General features: G+C 53.4%; 1 protein-coding gene across 1 annotated transcript in view; it reads left to right on the top strand.

Annotated features, from left to right (window-relative positions):
* AJAP1 (adherens junctions associated protein 1) overlaps positions 1-11,781 on the top strand; it is a 29,848-nt gene extending 18,067 nt beyond the window's left edge. Inside the window, exons 2-5 of the mRNA XM_021417697.1 lie at positions 3,616-3,703; positions 4,450-4,692; positions 5,649-5,778; positions 9,562-11,781. Of these exons, the coding sequence (XP_021273372.1) occupies positions 3,616-3,703; positions 4,450-4,692; positions 5,649-5,721 (404 nt within the window). The 3' untranslated portion in view covers positions 5,722-5,778; positions 9,562-11,781. The remainder of the gene's footprint in view (positions 1-3,615; positions 3,704-4,449; positions 4,693-5,648; positions 5,779-9,561) is intronic.

The following is a 23,268-nucleotide window of genomic DNA, read 5'->3' as shown; positions in this document are numbered from 1 at the left end:
CATGCACAGGGGGTGGTGCTCTGTGCAAGGGCCAAAAGTTTCCCCTCTGCTGGGAAAAGTGGTGCAGTGCTGAGCACGTCCAGGCTCACTTGAGACGGAGGAATAAAAAACACGAAAGAAGTGAGCAAGGGCCTGGCCGCCCGCTTTGAACCATAGAATCCTTAAGGTTGGAGAAGACCTCTGAGATCATCTGCAGTCACCCCGTCCCCGCCACGCTCACTCATGGAACCGCAGCATCATTCAGGTTGGAGAAGACCCCTGGGATCCCCAAGTCCAACCACCAATGCGTGACCACCATGCCCACTAAAAACTGGTGCTCGCAGCGATCCCCACGTTCCCTCGGCGCCTCTCGCAGTCAGCAGCGTGCTGGTAATTTCGCTTTATGAGCTATTGATCTTATCCTCCAGGTCCCTTTCCTCCAGACAGATTGGTTTCCTATGGCTTATATTTAAAACACCGCTTTGCTCCTGGCGGCCCTTCTCTCTGTCATCTCGCTGCGCTCCCCCCAGGTGCCCCCTATGGGATGTTCCCGTGTCCCAGCGTGCCCCATCCATTAACACCTCATCTTGCAGGTTGGATGTTCTTCATCGATTTTGCTTCGTGCCGTTCCATATATTTCTTTGAAGGCCGGGAGGAAAGGCTTTTATATGTTTACTAAGTAAGAACAAAGGCAAATTACTCTTTGTTCTGGCAGGTGTTGCTGTAGGGCTTCCCAAGAAGCCACCTCAGCCACGTGTAGGCCCTGTTCTCGTCTCCATCTTCTAGGGGAAATGCTCCCCATCCCCTGGAAGTCTTCCTAGACCTCAGTGCAGAGTTAAAGTGCGATGCAAAGGAACTATGCTAGTGCATATGGCAACTGATGTATGTGCCACAGTCTAAAATTATCCAGCTCTTCTTAAAGCCCATGTGCCCTGCTTGGAAGAGCTGCCATCCTTCCCAGGCTCTGCCACCCGCAATCTGTTCTCCCTGTGCTTGGGGTCCAATGAGCACGAGCTCTAACCGCAGCGCTGGGCTCTCCCTCGTCCCCACCTCCCCCCACCCGGCTCCCCTCGAGGTCTGCGTTCCGAAGCTGCTCCCGTTTGCAAAGGAATCGGGCACTGGGTTGCGTGGACTTTATTTTTAGAGCTTTTCCTTTTATCTTGCCCGGCGGTGTCCCACTGGGAGCTGCTCCAAGAGCGCTGCGGCTGGCGGCTGTGCCGTGCTGTGCTGTGCTGTGCTGTGCTGTGCCATGCAGTGCTGTGCAGTGCAGCTGCTGGGCTCACACTGCTCCTGACCCTGGCACGGTGTGGGGTGGCACCGTGTGAGGATGGCACAGCGCACGATGTGGGGCTGCTCCTGCACCCTGGGGACACCTGGGCTGTGCACCGGGCGCACGTGGCCGCTTCCGCGCCCCTCGCTTTGCTTTCGGCAGCTGCCGCCGCCAAGTGCTCTCCGGAGGAACCTTGTCGCCGTTTGTTTGAACCAATTGAAGCGTAATTGGGAGTAAATGAAGGAAACGGGTCATTTGTGGAATAGGTGCTTGAGTCAAAGGGAGAAAAATAACCCTGACTCATCCCTCCGGGATCCGTCTCCGCCGGGATGCTGGCGAGCGGCCACCCCTGGGGGAGCGCGGTGCGGTGCGTGGCACTGGGACACGAATGTGCCCCCACATCGCGTCCTCTGGCAAAGCACGGTGAGCAGTGTGAGCGTGTCTCCTTCCAGAAACCCCCTGCCTTCAGTTTTTATTGTTTTGCTCTTGCTTTTGCTGTTCTTTACGCCCGCGGCTCTCCGCTCCAGGCTGAAACCCTCCCATCTGTTGTTTCTCTCTATATACAAGACAGAGGCACCGAGGAGAGCTGAGCTCCGAGGGGTGCAAAAGGCCCCCCCAGGCCATGGCCCCCTGGGCTGGCAAACTGCTTCGTACCAGTGCCCCAGTCAGGTGCACGGGCAGCGTTGTCCATCACTTTTGGGTGACACGCTGGCAACGGGACTGGCTTGAGTCCTCAGGTCCTGCAGCAGCGCAGTGCCAGCAGTGAGAACAAGAGAGCCGTGGCTCTTCAGCAGAGATAGCGGGCGCGATGCTGGCTGTGCCCCTGCGGATGGAGGCGGCTGTTCCTCGGGTCAGCAGCATTTCCCCTCGTGCTTCTGGGGAATGAGCAGCTCTACTCGGGGCACTGAGCGCTTTGTGCCCTGGGGAGGTGGTTCTGCCCCAGGTGTGGGGCTGGATCTGATCAGCCTCTGCATGGAGGAGGTTTGTCAGCAGTGTGGATGTGGGCAGGGAACCCTCAACCCCTGCGTGAGGCTGAGCGGGGGGAAAACAAGAGAACCAACCTCAGGAGAGCCCAAACTTCCATCTCCCATCCTTTGAGAAGGCAGCAGAGCAGCACACAGACGTGCATACAGCTGCTGGCCGAGGATGCAGAGCTGCAGCACCAGCTGGGCCTGCATGCAGCTGGCTGGGACCGCTCCTGCGTGGGCAGCAGCGCTTTCCTCGCCACGCACACTCACGCCAACCAGCAGCTCTGTGTGTGTGTCTCACATAGATATAAGCCGCTTGTTTTCCTGTCGCGCTGCCATTTATTTATTTGTTAAAAACATCACCCGTCAGGAGCTTGCAACATCTGTTTGTGAAAAATAGCACATCCTTGGGCTGCAGCCAGGAAAATCATTTCATTACGAAATTGCAACTGTAAAGCGGCGCAAAATCACAAACATACTGTACATCGAGATGCTTTTGTTTCCAAACTGCTCATTAGGAATGATGCACGAGCCAAAATTATACCCTGTGTAAGGTGAATTAGGAGAAAATGAGCCCAACCGACCTTCTTAAGTGAGCAGCAGTTAGTACTGTAATTATTAGCTCTGGTTAATCCCGCACCCACTGCAAGGCTGTGCTCAAGTTTCCTGTTCCATCCCAGAGGGTATGCATCTTCACAGTGCTTCCGTTCTTCGTGCCTAATTCGGGCTGACAAGGAACATACTCGAGAGGGGAGGAAACGAGAGGCCCGACTTAAAGATTATTTTATGTAATGCAGGAGAGAGAACTGTGCTCCTGTTCCCCGGGGCTGCTCCAGCCCTGTGCTGTGGGAGGAGGGCAGAGGGATGCGATGTGCTGCTCTGGGGGAATGCCTCGGGGCTCTTCATGCACTGGGAGCTCTCCCTTTTCCCTTTTCCTTTTTCCTTTTTTTTCCTTTTCCCCCTTTTCCTTTCCTCTTTCCTCCTTCCTCTTTCCTCTTTCCTCTTTCCCTTCCCTTTTCCTTTCCCCTTCCTCCTTTCCTCTTTTCCTTTTCCTTTCCCTCTCCCTTTTCCCTTTTTTCCCTTTTCCCTTTCCTCTTCCCTTCCCTTTTCCCTTTCCCTTTCCCTTTCCCTTTCCTCTTTCCTCTTTCCTCTTTCCTCTTTCCTCTTTCCTCTTTCCTCTTTCCTCTTTCCTCTTTCCTCTTTCCTCTTTCCTCTTTCCTCTTTCCTCTTTCCTCTTACCATTCCCTTTTGCTTTCCCCTTCCCCTCCACTCCCTTTCCCCTTTCCCCTTCCCCTTCCCTTTTCCCTTCCCCTTCCACTTCCCCTTCCCTATCTCTGCAGGTGCTGTGCTGTCCCCCTGGTTTCCTATCTCTGCTCTCTCTGATTTCTTCTCTTCCAGGTCTGGCAGTCCATCAGATCATCACTATCACCGTGTCCCTCATCATGGTCATAGCTGCTCTGATAACAACTCTTGTCTTAAAAAACTGGTAAGGGGCCTCACAGTGGGGCTGGGCTGGGACAGGCATCCCAGGGAGAGGGACTTTACACCAAAACTACAGTGAGCACCGTGTGGCCCACTTTGGTGTGGGGGTGCTTGTGCATTGCTGCTGGGTGAGCAGCTTTTGCAAGACTCTGCAGTGACATCATCTGGTGACATCATCCAGCGAGGTGTCTGCCTTCTGTGGCCCTGCAGGTTGCACTGCTGCTGTGCCACCTCCCTGTGGCTCCGGGGCTGAAGTCTGTCTCTCTTCTGAGCCTCTCGGATGCCACCAGTTCTAAGTGTGCCCCATCCCCTGGAGCGCTCCTGTGCTCCTCGAGCTTCATTTGCTCTCATTTATTCCCTTAACACAGGCTGTGCGCCCGGTAAAATAGGTTAGCTTCTTGCTTCAGGCACTCGTGACTTTACCTATTTTCCCAGAGAAACTGCCCTACTTTGAGGTCAGCGGTGCCGGCTGCCATGGTGCCGCTGTGCTCGGGGACTCAGAGGTCCCCAGCAGCAAAGCAGGGCCCTGGTGGCATTGCTGAGCTCCCACAGAGCTGTGCTGCTGCCTGCAGGTCGGGCTTCCCCGCGCCTCCCGGCTAGCAAGGTTCCAACTTTTCAAATAATAGATAAATAAATAATAAGTAAAGCAAAACGAGCTCTTGATTGGGGGCCGGCCTTTGGTCGAATGGTGCGTAATTAATGGCCACATGTGCTCCTCTTCCCCCTCCCCCCCCCCCCTCCCCTCCCCAGCTGCACGCAGAGCGGGGCCGCGCGGCGCAACAGCCACCAACGCAAAATCACGCAGCAGGAGGAGAGCTGCCAGAACCTGACCGACTTCACCCCAGCCCGCGTGCCCAGCAGCCTGGACATCTTCACAGCCTACAACGAAACGCTGCAGTGCTCCCATGAGTGTGTCAGGACGCCGGTGCCTGTGTACACGGAGGAGGCATTGCACTCGCCTGGAGATTACAAAGCGACCTTCAATGGAAACAGGTGGGGCGATGCGTCGCCGTGTCCCCGTGCGCCCTGCTCCCGCTGCCTCCATCCCATCCCTGGTTTGCAGTAGGGCTCGGCTGTGCCGCTCCGTGTCCTTGCAGCATCGGTGTCCCTTCCCTTGAGCACCCCTTGAGCACCGTGGTCGGGTTTGGCACCGCGTTTCTCAGTTCCCTGCCTCCACCCCCAGCCGGGAAATGTTGCTCAGATCCATCTCCCAGAATTTCTGCTGTCTCCTAAGTGCCATCTAAAGAGCTGCTCGCTTGTGAATGGGCGATGTGATTAATGATGGAGCAGGCTGCGAGAACCAAATGAGCCATTTGTCTGGCACGAAATAATGATACGTTAACGAGGGGCATAATGGGAGCTGACGGAGCGGTGTGAGCCCATCTCCAGGTGCCCATTGCCCGCACAGGGAGGAGTGCAGGAGGACGGGGTGACCCCACGTCATTTGCTCATTTGCAGTTTTTGGTGCTTCCTCCCATCTTGGAAGGCAGAGAATTGGGATTTTCAAGCCATTTCGTTGTGTGCGTGCGTCAATGTGGCCGTGAACCCCGGTGGGCTGATATGGGGTGGGGAAGTGCTGCTCCCCTGCCCCATCCGCATGCTGGCAGGGCTCGGTGCTCTGTGCCTAAAGGAGATGCTTTCTGGGCAGCCCCACATGGGCAATGCACAGCCCCATGCCCCACACACAGCGCTGGCTCTGCTACGAGGGGACACCGGGGATGTCCCCATAGGATTGCTATGGGTTGGTTGAATGTCCCCATGCCAACCACCCAGCCACGCTTCTTTCCCTGCTTAGCACCACGCTGCTTTCCCAGGCCAATGAGCCCACTGCAAGCGTTGCTGTAGAGGTTTTGCTCTCCCTCTGGGGAAGCCGATGTGCGCAGCACGCCTCCGCAGCTCGCTCGTGTTACGCACCGGCACTCACAAGCCCATTTTTCTGCTCGCTGCAGACCCTCTTCTTCTGATCGGCATCTTATTCCTGTGGCCTTTGTGTCTGAGAAATGGTTTGAAATCTCCTGCTGACTGGCCGAAGCCTGTTTTACTTCCCGGGCAGGGCAGACGCCGTCTGGCTGTTTCCTGGTAGGTACAGCTTCCCACATCCCGGCATGGCGGGTCCCGGTGGGAGATGGCTGTGTGCTGGGGCTGGGGTGGGCTCCAGCTGCTTCCTGTTCTGCTGTTGCATTGTTTGGGGATTGTTTTGAAGTGTTTTTAGCTAGCTTGGGTTGTTTTCATCTACCTGCTCCCATGAAGGTGGCAAGAAAGCAATTAGGCATCACCGCGTGCCGCTTCGCAGCGGGGCGGCCGTGCCAGCTCCAGCCCCAAGCTCAGGTACATTAACCCGTCGGTCCCAAGCCCCTGCTGCAATGAATCATACATTCAGTGTAAATGAAACTTCCAGCCTCCCCTGGCTGCGGCTTGCTCAGAACAGCCTGTTTAACATCGCGCTCGGCAACTGAACACAGAAATATAATGAGATTAGAATGAACGGGAATAAAAAGTTAATGGTCCCAGGCAGCACATGGCTGGGGCAGGGCACGGGGCTGAGCCCAGCCCTCCTCGTGGGCCCCACGCTGACACAGCCCAAGGAAGGGGCTCCAGGGAGCGCCTTGAGCAATTAGCATCCAAGGCAGTTTCTTATCCAATGAGCATTTTTAGCTCCTCAGAGAGGGAACCTTCTGGGGTGAAGCTCTTAGTCCCCATCTGCTAATGCTCTCTCGTCGTTTCTCTGATTTGGCTGTTGTGGCCACAAGGGCAGAGCATGAAGGTGCCTGGCCAAAGAGCTTGTGTGGGCAAGCAGGGATCAGCACGGAGCAGGTCTGAGATAGGTTCTGCATTTTGATGTGCACCTGAAAGCCGGCAGCCGTGGCGTGCCGTACCCTTTGCACCACGAGCTTTGCAGGCTGTGATAGCTGTCCCTTGGCTTCAAATGGTTTTAGAAAAAAACAAACAGAAACCAAGCCAGACCTACTGCACAGCTCCGGTGCCTGGAGGAGAGCGGCTGCTGCCCGCTGCAGGAAACCCGTGCAGTTCCCACTGCTGCTCCTCAACGTGCTGTGCAATGCTGCGCCAAGGACTGAGTCCCTGCTCATTTCGATGGATTTCTTTAAATAGTCCAAAGCTGCTCCATTAGGCTTTATTAAATCCTTGAAATTCTCATTGACCTGTTTTCCTGGGATCCATAACGTTCATACCAAAGCGCTCCGGAAAAATCTATCCAAATTTTACCCGGAGCATTAGCCCTGTGATAACGTTTCAATTATTTATAAAGTTCTGTTTGGTTTCATTAATATTAACTATATGAGATCACTCCAAAACACGTTCCCTGCCCACACACGTGTGCCCGCACCGGGGCAGCTCTGTTTGCAGGTGTTTGCCTGCGGGCTGTCCCCTCCATCATTGCTGTCTGGTCACTGGGTTTTAGCCCCAGCAGCAGTGGAAGGATGCACTGGAGCTTCCAGGTTAGCTGCAGCTCTCCCTTCCAGCCCACTTCTTGCAGGGTGTGCAGGGGATGGGCCCCAAGCAGCCCATGAGCAGAGCACAGCACAGCACACAGGGGTTGGAAACTGCACCATCCTTGGCACTGGGAGCTCCTTCCCTTGGAAAGGCTCAGAGTACTTTGCAAGTATTAATTGATGGCACTTCACAGCTCTTAGCTTCCTAATAAGCAAATTAGTGCTACCAAATGTATACATTCAGAGCTCCAGGCATGAGACGTGGTGTGGCCGGGGACGAGGATGGCAGGAGCGGAGAGGGGACGTGAAAACTTTGTATGGATGAACACTGGGAGGTGGGCATGAGATTCGTGGGGACTGTTCAGGTTGTGCTCCGTGTACAAGAGCTGAGCATCACTGCCGAGGTGGCAGCTCAGTCACTGCTGGGCTGACTGGGCCACTGGGGGGGAAGGGGCAGCAGGGTGGAGGTCCAGGGGTTGGCACAGTGTAAGGGCAATATGGCACAGCCAGCTCTGGTTGCTGCCGGCAGCGCTGAGCTTTTGTAAGACAACGTGGTGGAACTCATCTGCTTACATGGCGAGCAGATGTTGAAGTCATTTCCTTAGGTCAGGTTCATCCTCTGCCAACGTGAGCTGTTCCGTGTGACACCGCAGCGCTGGCCCTCTGAAGAGCAGAGCTCTGTGCCCATGGAGAACAGCTGCTGGAGTTTTCCAGCAGATTTCACCCGCCTGCTGCCAACCCCCTCCGGAGCGCTTGCTTGTAGATGAATGTCACACCTCTGCAACAGGCAGCACGTCGGCTATTTCTGCACTTCAATAGCCGGGAACCGTTCTCGCAGGCCGGCACAGCTGCAGCAGCGATGTGGCCCGGGGCTGTTTTCTGTGCAAAGTGAAGTGGTCAATTACAGCATTGGCACCGGGAGCAGAGTGAGGAGTCCTAGGGGTGCATCTGTGGAGCCACGGCCAGCAGGGCTGCTTTGCTGGGCTTCACGCCGGCCCCCGAAATCAAGTTCGGTCTTTTGCACTATTCTTGTCCTTAATCCCACTCTCTTTGACTGAAAAACCCCGTGGAATGAGATTATACAAAAATCTGTAAGGTTGATCAAGCGCTGACCTACTTTGCACAACGAGGCTATTTGGAATACAATACAAATTGCCCATCCTGCAACGCACGCGCTCAGTGGTATTCATCCAGAGCTGTGTGCACCTTCAGCACCGGCGCTGGAGAAGTGGTCGTTTGAGGGTCTGAAATCTTACTGGTGTGACAGTGTGGATCCGAGCCCAGCTTTTTTTTCACGAGACAGCCCAAATTGCTACTACTGCATGGCAATGCTGTGCTTTGCGCGTGGCGAGCAGCCGCTGCCGCGTCCTCATTCTGCCTGACAACAGCAAATGGTTTGTATTAACATTAACAGATAATGAGTCATCGTAAAGATCCGGGCTTGTCTTCTGAGGAATAACAAGCATTCCCTGCACAGCCCCAGAACAAGAGCTTAAGGACTCGCTGAAATCTGCCCAGCTAATTAGTTCGAACGGCAGCATCCTTCTTGGGGATGGTATATGCTAGACATCTTGCTTAAAAGTGATGTTGCTTTCTGGGGTGCTGATCACCAGCTGGCCAGAGGTCGTAGTGCATAGGACAGCACTTCTGCAGGCACGGGGCTGCGTGCGGAGCTCCTCCACGTGCAGCAGTCACAAGGCATGCTTGGCTGCAGCGCAGCGCATGTCGACGGCCATGAAATCCCATATGCAAAAAGCAGGCGGCCACGCCACTGATGGGGACTAATTGTCTTCTAAAGGTTTAAAGATCACGTAGGGAGCGATCTGTCAGAAGATGGCAAATAAATAGCTTGAGAAGAACTTCAATAGGATCTCTGGTTTTGATGCTTAACCAATTCTCTATTGATTTCTTTAGGGCATTTAACTTTAGAAAATCTTGTTAGTACTCATCATCGCCTTCTCATCTGCCAGAGCACTCGATGCTCTTATCCTAAGTATGAAAAGCTCCAGAGTGATCAGAAATAAATTACTCTTTGGAAAACAGACTGAGAAGTGTGCAGTAAGGCACACCTAAGCCTCTTACTCACTCCTGCTGTTCACCCAAAGCATTCACTGCACCAACACGCGTGGGACGCTGCATCCCAATGTCACGAGCTGCCCAGGTGGCAGGAGTGGGGCTGGGGTCCAGGTGGGAGCCAGGCAGGGCTGGGATCTGTCCCTGCATGGAAGGGGATGGGATGTGTGTGGTCAGAGGGCAGAGGGTGGGCTCTGCAGGGCAGGGGGACTGATCCTTACCACCAGTGGTGGGCGGCAGTAGGGTGGCTGCAGCTGGAGAGAACTGATGCAAGCCTGGCTGCGTTCCCCTGGTATGACTTAATCTTTCATTGTCTTTTCGTTTTTTCTTTCTGCAGGATTCCATTGGTGAACCTGTAAAAAAATTTAAAAAATAATGGGTTACCTGTACCTACCATTTCTGTTTACCAGTAGGAGACTCAAAGAGCAGCGTTCTATGGGCCAAATATATTTTTATAGAAATGAACACGCCTATAGGTAACTGCGTTTCTCAAAGAGTGCATTGTTTCGTTTTGTTTTGGAGAAGAGAAAAGTGTGTGAGCAAAGAATCCCACGAAGGAAGAGGAGACCGAGAAGAGCTGAAAGGAGCAGGGCTGAGCAGCTGGAGCTTGGGATACGGACTACGATTCTGAACCTGTGCCAATAATACCATTATGTGCCATGTACTGATGCAAAAGACTTCGTGAGAAGCAGAAGCTAAGTCAGTAACACGCAGAAATGCTACAGAGGACAGGGGAGGGGCGTCTCTTCCAATGGGGTCATTGATACATACATACATATGATATATATACAGAGCAAATATATACACACACAAAAAACACTTTTTTTGTACTGTAGCAATTTTTGAAGATCTTAAATACTCATTTTTAAAGAAAATGTCATGGGCTAAAAGTCTGATTTCTTTAACATGCATAATATGACCTAGCTAAAGCGATGTTTTCTACTTGGGCAGCTTGCCTTTCAAACCTAGATGTGTATATATAGATAGACATATACATATATATATGTGTGTGTGTATGTATAAGCATATATATGTATGTATACATATATAGATAGTTTTACTTTTCATTCTGGAGGTGCGTTCCCAGCGGTGGGCGCGTGACGGGGCCGCGGTGGCAGTGGGTGCTCGCGCCGTGCGGCCCCGATGCGATGGGCATGGAGAGCTTTGAAGGCGGGTCTGGAGCAAGAGCAGAAGGGAAAAGGGGTTTTCCAGCTGTTGGCAGCCTGATCACGGTGGGGACGGCACTCGCAGGGGACAAAGTCGGGGTCCAGAGGGGTCTGCTGGCGTCCCATCATGAGATGCTTCCCGCGGTGCTGATCAGAGCGCGAAGGGCAGCGGAGTTCAGACCAAAGTCCTCCGGTTCTTTTTGTAACCCACCCTCCTGAGTGTGGACAGTTTTTTAGGATTACCCAGACACGCGTTCCCATCATCCAATAGATCCTCAGCTCCATTTCTTTTATTCTCAGCGTGTTGTTCAGTGACAAGGCAAGCCGGCCCTTCTGGCGCTGCGCATCGCCACGCATGCAGCCGCTTCGTCCCGTAGCGTTCTCTGTCCTTTTCCGACGGGGTTCCGTAGCCTGGAGCATTTTCCCCCATCCTTATGGGAGCCGCCCCGGGTAGAAGTCTTCCGTGCCAGAGGTGGATGTGAACTGAGCATCCTTGGGGGCACTGGCGGCGTTCCCTGTGGCTCCGGGGCAGCGGAGCAGCTCTGGAGCTGGACACAGGGTGACGCTGGGTCTGGAGGGTTTTGTTCCGTGGCTGAGCCGGTTCCTTCTGCAGCAGGGTCTCTGCAGGGCTCCCTGCCCCAGGCCTTTGTGTGTTGCTGATGTGAGCGGTGCAGCTCGTGCCAATGATCCTCGCTATCGCATCGCTTCAGTTTTCCTTCTTTTTCTCACTTTGCTGGCACCGATCCACTCCGGCTCTGCCATCGTGTTGTGCTTTACCCATTGATCTTTCTATTTATTTGTATCTACTGGCTGCACCGAGTCCTTCCCGTGGGTATTCAGTGTAATCTTGATAGCAGTTTTGACATCACAAAATCTATCTGAGTCCCTCGTTCCTGGCACCGGGAGCATCGTGGTGTGCTCCTTCCCTTAGGGAGCCGCTGCCTGGAGCTCGGTCCGGTGGAGCCGTGGGAAAGGGGATGTGTCTGTGTGTCTGTCCGTCAGGGAGCACAGTCAGACAGCTCCAACCCCAGGCAGGGCTCCATTGCCACGAGCTTCCCCCGCTCTGCAGAAGGACACGGTCCCGCCGCCCCGAGGCTGCTCAGCGCTGAGCCAGGAGACAAATGTAGATGCACAATCTTCCCTTATTTATAAGGACCAACAGCACTTGCACTTTATCAGAGAAATCCTCACATCCCTATGCATGCCAAGCACACCAAGAAAAGGAACAACTGCCAGTAGGAAGGAAAGGAAGGGAGGGAGGAGCAGAGCTGTGAACGTGGTGGTTCACCAGGCAGGACTAAGCATCCTGATGTTTTTTTTGTAGTAAAGAGAAATGAAACCATGTTTATTTCATTCCCTGCTATTGATGAAAACCAAAAAAAAAAAAAAAAGCGAAAACCATGACATGAAAACACGGAGCTGTGTGTTCCCAGGGAGATGGTGGAGTCTCTGTCCCTGGAGATGTTCAAGAAATGCGGAGATGTGGCACTTGGGGACGTGGCTTAATGGGCATGGTAGCGGTGCGTTGGGGTTGGACATGGGGATCTTAGAGGTCTTTTCCAACCTGTGTGATTCTTTGGTTGTATGATTCCATGTTAGTGGAACAGACCTCTGGGGGAGATGTTTTGCATGGGGGAAGAACAAGCAGTGCAGTGTTTGCAGGCGCCTTTGGATGCGCTGTGCCACGCCGTGGCCGCCCCGTCCCACTGCTGGCTGTTGCAGCAACAGATGACTGCTCTGCATGGATGCCTTCAGCCCTTTGCAGACAACAGCTCCTCCCCGAGCTGGCGGCCATTGCTCCAAGTTCTGCTGATGTGAGCCAGCCCAAAGCTTGTTCATCAATACCGGGGAGGCTCTGCAGATGCTGCTGCCGCCGGGTGCTTGGGTGTGCTGGAACCGCTCGCCCGCGCAGCGAGGCTGGCTGCTTCACATGGACACGTGCACGTTTGGAGAATTAGGCCTTGAGAAAGGATTTTTCTTTTGTCATTCAGCAGCTGAGCCTGCTTTCCAGCCAAACAGCAGTGCACAGGCAGTGGGAAGCACTGTGTCTTTCCATGCCGGGCGGTCGGAGCACCGCGGCCATGCCGTGCTGTCGGGTCGTGCTTGGTGCAAGCGAGCTGGCAGCTCGGAGAGAGAGTTGGGATGCTTGCTCTGCCATAAGCTTCCAGCCAGCTTCTTTTCTTTTCAGTTCATTTTATGGGTTTCTTAGTCCCTTAGTGGTTCTCAAAGCTGCCAGATCCCCAGATGCGTAGCGATGCGTTTGCGTTTCGCCGTGGCTCTGTCCCATGGCAGGGAATGGGAACGAGCCCCTTCCCCGTGCTCCCACGGGGGGCTGAGGGGACAGGTACCCAGGTGGCTGCCCGTATCTCAACACCCGATCGTTTACCTTCATTCTGTCTTCCCAGCGAGAGAAATGGGCATCCCACTGCGGGTCTCATGGGAGCACCGCTCGGAAGGAGCGCTCCCGCAGCATCCTCGTGACTCAAATTCATTTCCAGTGTAGGTAGAAACGTGGAGCAGTGACAGCAAAACAGGCTTAGCGATGGCAAGAGCGTTGCAGAGATGGATTTCAGGTTACCTCTTCTCCATTGGCAGCTTGTTACAAAGGAAGGTAATTCAGCTAAAATGGTAGTTAAATAGTAGATATTCTACACATATTATATATTTTGTAAAAAAAATAAAATAGAATAAAAATAGATAGGTAATAACTCAGCCCACCCATTCCAGGATGACTGTGGTTGGAATTTTCATTCAACCAGCTATAAAATCTGTAAGTGATTTTTTCAAAACCAGCAAGAAATCCCTTCCCCATCTCAGACATCTGTGGGCCCGCTTCGGTCTCCAGGTCTCACCCAACGCTTGTCACACATTTTTAAGGATTATTCTCAGCATTTGTAGGTACATTTTTAAACAGCGTCATGAGTGGAGATATTTACTTTGAGAAAAAGTATACGTTGCACAAAAATGTACACTAAGGGCACAGATTTCTGACCCAGATTCTTCTATTTTAGGTTCCGAGGGGGTTTATTTTTTTTTGTTTGATAGGACATGTACAGTGAAGTTTACAGTTTATTTTTCTTTTGCCAAAAACATTTTCTAACATGAGACAGCTTTTACTTTGTAACCGGTTTGACATCACTGAGTACTTCTTTATTTTTTTCTGGGAAAATTCTGTAACGCGAGGCATCGGCGCGCGGCGGTACGACCATGGGGACATGGCCTGGGGCACACACTGCTTATGTGTACATAGGCTGCCGCAGATGGACAGACAGGTAGACAGGTAGACAGACGGACAGATAGGCAGACAGACAGTTGGACCGGCAGACAGGCAGACAAACAGATGGACAGACAGGCAGACTGACAGGCGGATGGACGGGCTGACGGATGGACGGACAGGTGGACAGACAGACAAACAGATGGACAGGTAGGCAGACAGGTAGGCAGACAGACAGATGTACCGGCAGACAGACAGGCAGACAAACAGATGGACAGACAGGCAGACTGACAGGCGGATGGACGGGCTGACGGATGGACGGATGGGTGGACAGACAGGCAAACAGATGGACAGGTAGGCAGACAGACAGGCAGATGGATGGACCAGCGGACAGACAAGCAGATGGATGGGCTGACAGATGGATGGACAGGTGGACAGACAGACAAACAGATGGACAGATAGGCAGACAGACAGGCAGACAGGTGGACAGGCAGACAGACGGACAAGCAGACAGATGGACAGGCAGACGGACAGGCAGACAGATGGACAGGCAGACAGGCAGACAGATGGACAGGCAGACAGACAGGCAGACAGACAGATGGACAGGATACGGACAGCTGGGCACGGCAGTCCCGTGGCGCTGGGCGCTCGTGTGCCCGGGTGCTGGGTGCCCTCCGCCGGCTGTGGTTCCACACAGGTGACTATTTTATTCCGGAGTGTTTTTTTAATTTGTCTCTGTACTTCGAAGCTGTGTATTTGGAAGCACTGTAAATGCGACCCTATACCGATTTCCCTGTGTATATTTAGTACTCTGATGTTGCTATTAAAACTGATATGAGAACCGCGCGTGGGCTCGTGACTGGCTTCCTCCGCGCTCCCATCACCTGGGGGGACGGGGCAGGGGGGCACCTGGAGCACCCCCAGCTGCAGGATGCCAGCCCAAGACCCCAGGGCAGAGGCAGGACCCCACGGGGTCATTGGGTTCAGTGGGGACACGTGGGCTGTCTCACCCCGGCACAGCTGGGATCCTCCAGTTCCATCCAACCTGGAAAGGGGAAGAGCCTCTTTTCATCTCCTGGCAGTGGGGAGCCCTTCCTGCAGCGCTGTGGAGCTCTGGCTGCTGGCACCGAGCAGCCCGGTGGCACACGGCAGCGAGGTGCTCATCCCCATCCCGGCCAAACCCTGCGCCAACGCTCTCTTGTGTGGGAAAATAGATGGGAAAAGAGGGAGGGACAAAGTGAGATGCTCCTCTTTTTAGGGTCAAATTGCCGTCCTAAATCACCGTGACACTGTGTACAAGCTAACGGAATGCGAACGGCCCCAGCGCCGCGTAGATCAGCGGAGAGCTCGGTTCGTTTCCAGGCGCACGCGGGGTTTCAGGGCATGAAATACGGCGCTGGGATCTCATTCCTTCCCCCGCCGTTCATCACAGCTGGAAAAGTACTCACCAGCCCAAATTGTCGCAAGTGTCACCGCTGCGGGAACAAAGGAGAAATATTGTGCTGAGCTGCGCAGCCCAGAGCTGGGGCCAAGGAGCAGCCCTGGAGCCGTGCAGGCTGCGTCTCCCACGGCTGCGGGAGCGATGCCGTGCAGGGAGTGCTGCTCCGGGGGCTGCGTGCACTGGATCGCTGCCCACGAGGAGCAGGAGCAGCGAGCAGAGCTGAGTCAGCCGGCAGCAGGGTGAGACTGCAAAATGGGACGGGAAACGAGACACAAGCGCGCTGATGTCGCAGCACGCAGCTCTGTTAAAAAGCAGGGCTAAGCGTTATCCAAGTTTAATTATTGTAATTATACCGGGGCGAAGTAATTACTGGAGATATTTTGAGCATCAATCAACATGCTATTTTGAAGAACGGATCCCTGATTTATCCAGGGCTAGGTGGTAACCGTCAGCTCGCAACAGTGCTCCTCCAGAAACAGGAGCCGACCAAGCGACTTCATCAAGATCTGGGTGCAGTTTCCTAAGAGAAAATCCTTTTTTTTTTTGGTGAGGGGCCCCATCCCATGGGCACCCAGTGGTGCCCAATGGAGCCAGGCTCCCAGCTGCAGGCTGCAGATGGAACGTTGGCATGGCACTACAGTGTCCCCACCGTGGGGCTCTTGGGCTGGCAGGGGATGGGGGATTGAGGCTGGGCCTGGGTGACTGAGCGGGGCTGAAATTATTTCAGCTTGTTACTGCGGCTCCTTTGGCTCTCTGGCTGGATGCAACAAATTGTCTGCATCGTTTTCCAGATGGATCATTCTTAAATCATCCGGGACAGGCTTCAGGGCTCGGCACTGAAGCGATAGAAGGCACTTCAGTTCAATAAATGATGGAAATGTGCTATATTGAGTGCTATCCCTTATTAAAAGTTTAGGTGTATCCGCTCTCCCAGCCAAGGCCTCCATGTTTCACACCTCTTTGAAGTGCCATGAGGTCCCCGTGGGCCCGGGGCACTGCAGCATCCTGCGGGTGGGTGGCTCCGAGCAGCCCCTGCTCCTACACCGTGCCCGGGAGCTGCGGCTTTGGCATTTGGAAACGTCCAGGTACGCCCAATAAATAACAAGCGTGGAGAGATTGGTTTATTACTGCAAGGCAATTTGTGGTAATAAGAGGTTTGGAGCAGCAAAGCCTCTCAGCGGAGAGCTGAATTAGGGCAGAAACGCATTGGGAAGGAAGAGCCCGGAGCCACGGTGTGGAGGAGGACGTGGATCGTGCCGGCAGCAGTGGGCTCCAGGATGGCGAGGTCAGGAGGGTCCCTCCAAAAACCCCATTGCTCCCCAGGGGCAGACAGGGAGAGGCTCTTTGAGGAGGGGTTGAGAGATGGGAGCAGGGGAGCGGGAGCGGAGCGCGATCGCAGCCGTGCAGAGGTTAGATCTTGTCTCGGTTTTATTGGCACTGACGTGATCTGATCCCCGGGGCTCTCGGACCTGCTCGCTGCTGCCAGGAGTGACAAGTCAATATATTTTTAATAAACTTACCCTATTGAAATCCTCGCCGTTCCTGTAGCGCTGTTCATACTCCAAGCATGATATTAACTGAGAACTCACATTTATCTTAGTTCCTTGTCAGACCCAAACACTGCTGGAGTTCCTCTGGGGTTATTATTATCCTTCTCATGCCGATGCTGACGATGGCAGGATGGGCTGACACTTGCACAAAGGAGCAGTGCGGGGCCACAGCGGGGATGTGGGGGTCTGTGGGAAACTGGAGACCACTCATCCCATCTTTACCTTCAAAGTGAGAGCCAGCTGCAGCAGCCCCATGCTTCTCTTGGAGCCTCCTCTCCCACCCTGCCATGGCTCAGGGCTTTGGGTAAACCCAACCTGGCACTGCCTTCCCCCGCTGCTCAGAGCTTGTAAGGCTGCCAGCATTCTGCCCTCAGCCTGCACAAGCACAGCTTGACATTTATTTTTTCTTATCTCTTTCTCATTCGTATTTTCCTTCCTCTTGCTTCAGACTCCGTGCTGACACCCAGACCAACAGCTGCAAACATAGCAGCGGATCGCAGCCAACTCCATTTGTAAAATGGTTTTGTGAAGCCATGAGAAAAGCAATATTCGTGTAACAGCCCATCAACCTGTACACTGAAGCAATTAGCCACGACCACTGTCCCTGATAAAGAAAAGCCCCACATTGGCCAATTTGCTTTCAATCAGCCCGGAGAGGTGCTCAGGGGAGCATCCTGCAGCCTGCAGCATGCAGCCACTTGGGCCTTGCACTGGGATTTTGCTCTCCCAGAGCTTTTTGGGAGATGGATCTGGTGGGGATCAGTATCAGCAGCCTGGCCCCATTGCTTGGTGTTGGTGGGAGCGCGGCTCCCTGCCTGGTCAGAGCGTGTGTTCAGCAGTGCTGCTGTATCCCACCAACCTTGTGCACGGGCTGAAAAGCAAGAGGCAGAGATAAACATTTAGAATGCAAATACAACATTTCCCCTTGGGGCTGGCAGGTTCTCACGCTGTTTGTTGTCACATAATTGATTCCCCAACCTCCTCTCCTCCATCAGAGGGCAGTGACCAGGTGAGGGACTCAACAGCTCTGCCGAGGTGTGAATCAGCAGGGGATGGAGCAGCAGAGAGGCGCAGATCATCTGCTGAGCCCATTGCTGAGCAATTCTCCCCCTCAGAGCCAGGTGAAAAGAAGCTGCCCATGGTTAGGGGCACTTCTTGCTGTGCTGCCCCCACTGCCCATTGTGCCAAAGAAAACTGGCGTGTGGTGCAAGCCCTACAAAGCAAGCCAGGTCCCAGCAAGACACCACGCTGAGATCCTATGTGATAGGGAGCTGCAGCCCGGTGGCAGCCCAAGCATGCAGCACCAGAGCTTGGGAACATCCTTTCTCTGGGGCCCTGGGAAGCCAGCAGGCAGCGGGGACTCACGGGTGGCAGCGAACCAAAAGGCTTCAGCACATCTCATGGGTCACAAAGAGGGAGGACAAAAGGCCAAAAAGATGTGCCGCTTGCTGGAGAGCGTCTGCTCGCATTTGTAACCCTCTGAATTGACTCGGAACACTTTGCTGCCCAAGTCACGCTGGGGATAGAGAAGCGCATTGCCAACTTGGGCTGGGTTTCAGGACTGCAGAATGGAGAGGAGAAAAGAGGAAGCATGACTTTCACTCCCAGGACGCAACTGGGGCTGACTGCAAGGGAGGATGTTCCCAAGGAAGTGGGGGTGTGGGAACTGTGCCCCCGAGCAGAGCAATGTGGGTGAGGGGAAGGAGGTGGGGAAGGGAAGGAGAGGAACAGAACCAGACGGGCACTTCTCAACTTAAACAAAGTTTGGAAGAGCTATTAAAGCAGGAGATCAGTGAAGGGGGAAATTGAAATGTTAGGGGATGGAATGGAAAATTAGGCACAGATAATGGCGTAATAGCACCAGAGTTTAAAGTACCCTCAGATAATTTGTCGTGAAGAGCTGTACGACACTCCTGTGCGAGATTGTGCCTGTACTGGGCACCCCAGGAGCAGAGCACATGGGGCAGTGGCATGACAGGCACCGTGACCTAGGGCTGTGGGTGCTGTCACCACTCCCAGGTGCCACCCAGCAGTGTGACCGTCCCACGGCGTGTGCCACGGTGCCCCTCTCAGCTCTGCCAGGCAATGCGGGCTCCAAGCAGAGATGATTCTGGTGATGGGGACTGGGACGTGCCAGGATGTGGTCAGCATCGCCTGGCAGCAGCAGGGATTAGTGCTCAGCCTAGAGATTGCACTGGGGACGTGAGAAGGTGCTTTGAAATTAGTCCGAGTCCGATGCCTTTTGATCTAAAGAGGATTTCGAGTGGAGCAGGAACACCCGGCCCTCCTCGTGCCAGGAGCGGCTGCGAGGCAGCTGCCTCCCTCCAGCTCAGTCCTGGGGGTGCAGCACCCCGGGGCGGGGGTCTCCAGCTCCAGCAGTCACAGCACCTGCACAAGCATGCTGCTTCAGGGCATGGCCAGCTCTTTGAAGGTCATTGCTGCCAGGAGTGGGGGCATTGCCCGCAAGTACCCCGCACAGTGCACCCTGCATGGCTGAAAATAGTGTGGAGAGAATCCCTCCTGCATCCCAGGGACCTGAAGCTCACCGGTGCACTTGTTAAACATGCAAGTCCACTGCAGAGCGTGGTTGTTAGCACAGAACTCCTCCTGCAGAACCTTTACTCAGGCCCGCAGGAAGCAAAACGAAAGCATGAATGCCATGCTCATAATGCAGCGCAGCCTGAGCAAAGTGCATATGCGAAATGGAAGGAGCAGCCATGTGTGGTGGCATGGAAAGAGCGGTGGGGACGGACAGAGAGCCTATCAGTCACGCTTGCTAGTGAGAAGGGCTTTTCCACAGCTAGCAGGACTTGAAGCACCATTTGGTCTATGAGGCAAGAAAATCCCTGCAAGCAAACCGTGCCGCTTTAGCAGCCAAACACAATGACAGCCTCGGTCAGTGCTGAAGCTTTCTAACTCCAATGCAGGGACTCAGCAGCAGCAGCACCTGGGCCAGTGAGGCTCTCAGCCATCCCTCCTCACTTGTGCTCGCCTCCCAGATGGGGTCAGTTTGGCACTGATGGCTGGGAACCTGCAGCATCCAACCTGCTGGGCAGGGACTGCAGCTTGGTTGGGTTGGAGGTGATTTAAGGGCAGGGAAACAGCCAGGGCTGTCTAAGTCTTTCTGTTTGTGCCTCCTGGAGCTGCTTGTCCTCTGCAAGCACTGATGTCAGCAGGTGGGTGGTGGCACACTGGGGATTGTGTGGGCTTCAGTTGGTGATGCACCTGGTGGGCTCTGTGCAGCTCAGGGGCAGGTGGGTCACTAGGACATGAATGTGTTTGAGGGAGTTGAGCTGGTGTGCTGGCTCATTCCCATTGCAGGCTCGATTCTCTTTGTAGCTCTCCAGCAGCTGTTAGCTCCTTGCAGAATATTTTTCAGGGCTAATGCTGAGGAGGAGAGAGCCCAGTGTGTGCTTTGCTCTAATTGCAGCTCTGCCTGCCAGCAGAGCCTGTGCTGCTGGGCTGCATCCTCCTGCCTCCCACCACTTAGAGCTGCTCTCAGCACCAGCCCTGCACAGCTCTGCCCAAAGCAAGCGCAGGTGGAGTGCTGCTGGGGAGGGCTGGGGTAGGGGGGCAAGGGCTGGGGGGGCTTCCTCATGGCTGCAGTAGAACAGAAATAATCCAAATTGGGTTTCTGGCTGTGGCATTTGCACTACGTGCAGTAACTTATGTAACTGGCGGAAGGAACCAACGCAGCAGAAATTTTTAATTATGTATTTGACTGTAATAGTCTCAGTTTGAGTTCATGCAACGCTGGTTAGTTACTTCAGTTAATTAGAAATTTTACAGATGGGTAAAAAGATTAAAAGCCACCGAAAAGAGCAGGACATTGGAGGTGACAACATCCTCGCTGCCCATTTGTGTTGGGGAATGGCAATGCTTCAGGCTCCCTACAGAGGCTGGGATGGCCGGGTGCTGCTTGCATGGCATTGGCTTTGCTTGGGCAAAAGCACATGGGGCTTCTTGGGCATAGAGCTGCGGGCTGAGCCTTTGTAGGAACGTTAAGTGAAGGATAATCCAGTGATGAAACAGTAACAAAATCCGCTGTGGGCTGCTTTGATCTGAGTGCAGCCTGAGGTCAGGAGGTGGCTGAGCTGCCGGTCTCCTTGCACGGGTTGCCCAACCTTTACATGCAGACCCCTATGTGCTAATGTAGGTTTGGCTAATGAGTTTTTGCTTTGCTTCCTGGCTTCCCTTTCATTGAAATCGGGTAGAAAAACCACTTTTCAGCCTTTCCTGATTTTTCTGATTTGATGCAGTTAATTTTCAGGCTTGGTTATCACAGCTGAAGGCTTTAGAGGGCTGGTGGTTCATAGAGATGCTGAAGTCTCCCCTGAAGCTTGCAGCCTGGCACACTGGGTAACAGCATTTCATCTTAAAGTATTTGAAATCAGTTTCATTTCTGTCCCTTGACAAGTTGTCATTATGCGCAAACCTTATCTGACTCCATGATTTATGGGTAAGAGCCTCAAATCCATATTTAAAATTACAATTAAACAGCATTTTGTTGCCTCTTCAGCTGAGATAGAAGCACTATTAACCGTTGTTGCCCTAGAGCTCAAGTACTTCATTAGTTTAGGGAACTAATTTTTTTCCCGCTTAATCTTCCTAGGATTCTGATGCTATATTTGCTTGTCAAGTTTCAATAATAATAATATTAAAAAGTCTGCTCGCTGTGATCTCTGGCTTCCTCCCTTCGAAGTCTGAGGCGTGTGCAGCCCATGGCTGTGTCCTTTGGTTCAGAGCTGATATGGAATCTTGCAGGTGGGGGTAACATGCACCCCGTCCTGGGATGGGGGGAGCAGGGGTGGGAGGCGGGCATGATTTGGTGCTCCCCCAGCTCTGTGTGAGCACAGAGGGATTCGGGAAATGGGCTCCAACAACCGACAGAGGTTGTCAACAGCCTTTGATCGTGCAACCTGAAAGAAGGCCGCGCTGCGGGGTGAGCGCAGGCCGTGAGGCCTACACCTCCAGGCTGTGCTTAAACAGCCACCTATGAGACACGCAGCCAAAATTAAACTCCTCTGGTCTGCCAGGAGGCGGGGGGGGGGGTCCTATGGGGAGCTGGGGGATGTGCCCTGGGTCAGTGGTGCTCCTGTCCCTGAGATTTGTCCTAAATTGTGATTCAAAGATTGACAGCGGCTCAGTGGCTTCCTTCGGACACAGGCCTCTCTCACGAGGATGCCCCCAGTGCTCTGCTGAGGAGCTGAGCTGAACAAGGAGTGGGTTGTGTTCCCTTCAGGAAGGCCAACCCCTGCAGCAGGATTTGTGGAGAGATCCCATCCTTATGGGCAGCGCAGTAAATTTCTCTTTAATAGAGCATTAAATATTCGCTCGGTATTTACATAAGCGTTGTAACAGCTGCAAAGGAGTTGTTAGGAACTACTTATGGATATAATCCAGATTTCAAAATTCCTTTAATGTGGCTGTAATCCCTCTGGAAATGCACATCTATCTGGTCAATGAAATGCATGCACCACTCTGCAACTTTGAGGGCAGCCTGGGAAGGCCACTGAAAATAACTGGGCAAAACCTGGATTAAGCTGTGTTTGTTTCTGGCTTCTGTTGGCTTAGTTTGCAGCCTAATGCCATTTCCAAGTAATATCATGTGAGCTAATTAGCTGCTAAGCCTGGGAAATCAAATGCACGACTGATAAAATCGATTGATGCCCCTGAGAAAGGGTTCTCCCCTCACCTCAGCCGGAATTGGTGGGGTTGCTTGTGCTGGCAAAGAAATGGAATGGGGTTTTCCATCTCCCCAAAATATCTCAGCAATACTTTAAGTTATCACACTTCTGTTACGTGACCCAGAGGACTCCCGTGGCAGCAGTTGATGGATCATTAGGGTGTTTTGGGGGCCATCATACTATTGCAGGTTGGTGTTTTGTTTGCTTGGTTTCCAGTTCTATAGCCATTCTCTGTACCTCCTGGCCAGGACAGCTGTTGTCTGCATCAGGCTTCCTATTGCTGCACACAGTTCTGCCAAACCACCGTGCTCAGTGCCTTTAGTTAGGCTCCAGTGGCTGCTGTTTCTTGTCTGACTTGTGTATTGAGTAGAATTTCCCTTTGGGGCTTCACTCGTGCTGTTTCTGGTCACCTCTTTTGGATGGGCTCCTTTAGGGCTACCCCCTGGAGAATGGGGTTCCTGGTGCAGGTGACCAAGGTGCCAAATGCTTTCCCAGGGATTTGGAGATAATGCAGTGTTTAACATGAGTTAAACCAGATGCAAAGATCTGAAGATCCAGATTCCTTCCCGACTTCAACATTTCTTTTTGCCCTGCACGGAAAGACACTAATTTGAGCTGGCAGTAATTCATGTTCACTTTTCAGGACAACAAGGCATCAGAGAATAGTCTGGAGTGAGGCTGAGCTAAAGAATAGCTGACAGGCACGGGGAAGAGGGATGCGAGTGTAACTGCTCATAATAGACTGGAGCCAAAAAAAAAAAAAAAGGGAAGAGCAGGGCTGCCAGTCTGCCCCTAGCCACGCTCTTCTCACAGAGGATTCCAGGAGCCCTAGCTCTTGGTTTCTGCTCAGGCTTGCTGTGGCAGTGCCAATTCTGCTAATTCCATAACTCTGTGTGCCTGAGACTCTTGAATATCACATGTTTGAAGGATGAGCTTGGGCTGTTGTGGTGTTCGGGGAAGGTGGTGATGCTCCTGTGCTCCTGCAG

This window comes from Numida meleagris, chromosome 20, assembly GCF_002078875.1.
Source record: "Numida meleagris isolate 19003 breed g44 Domestic line chromosome 20, NumMel1.0, whole genome shotgun sequence".
Taxonomy (NCBI): domain Eukaryota; kingdom Metazoa; phylum Chordata; class Aves; order Galliformes; family Numididae; genus Numida; species Numida meleagris.
Note: the sequence above shows the minus strand (reverse complement) of the source record. Positions and strands in the feature narration are given on the sequence as shown.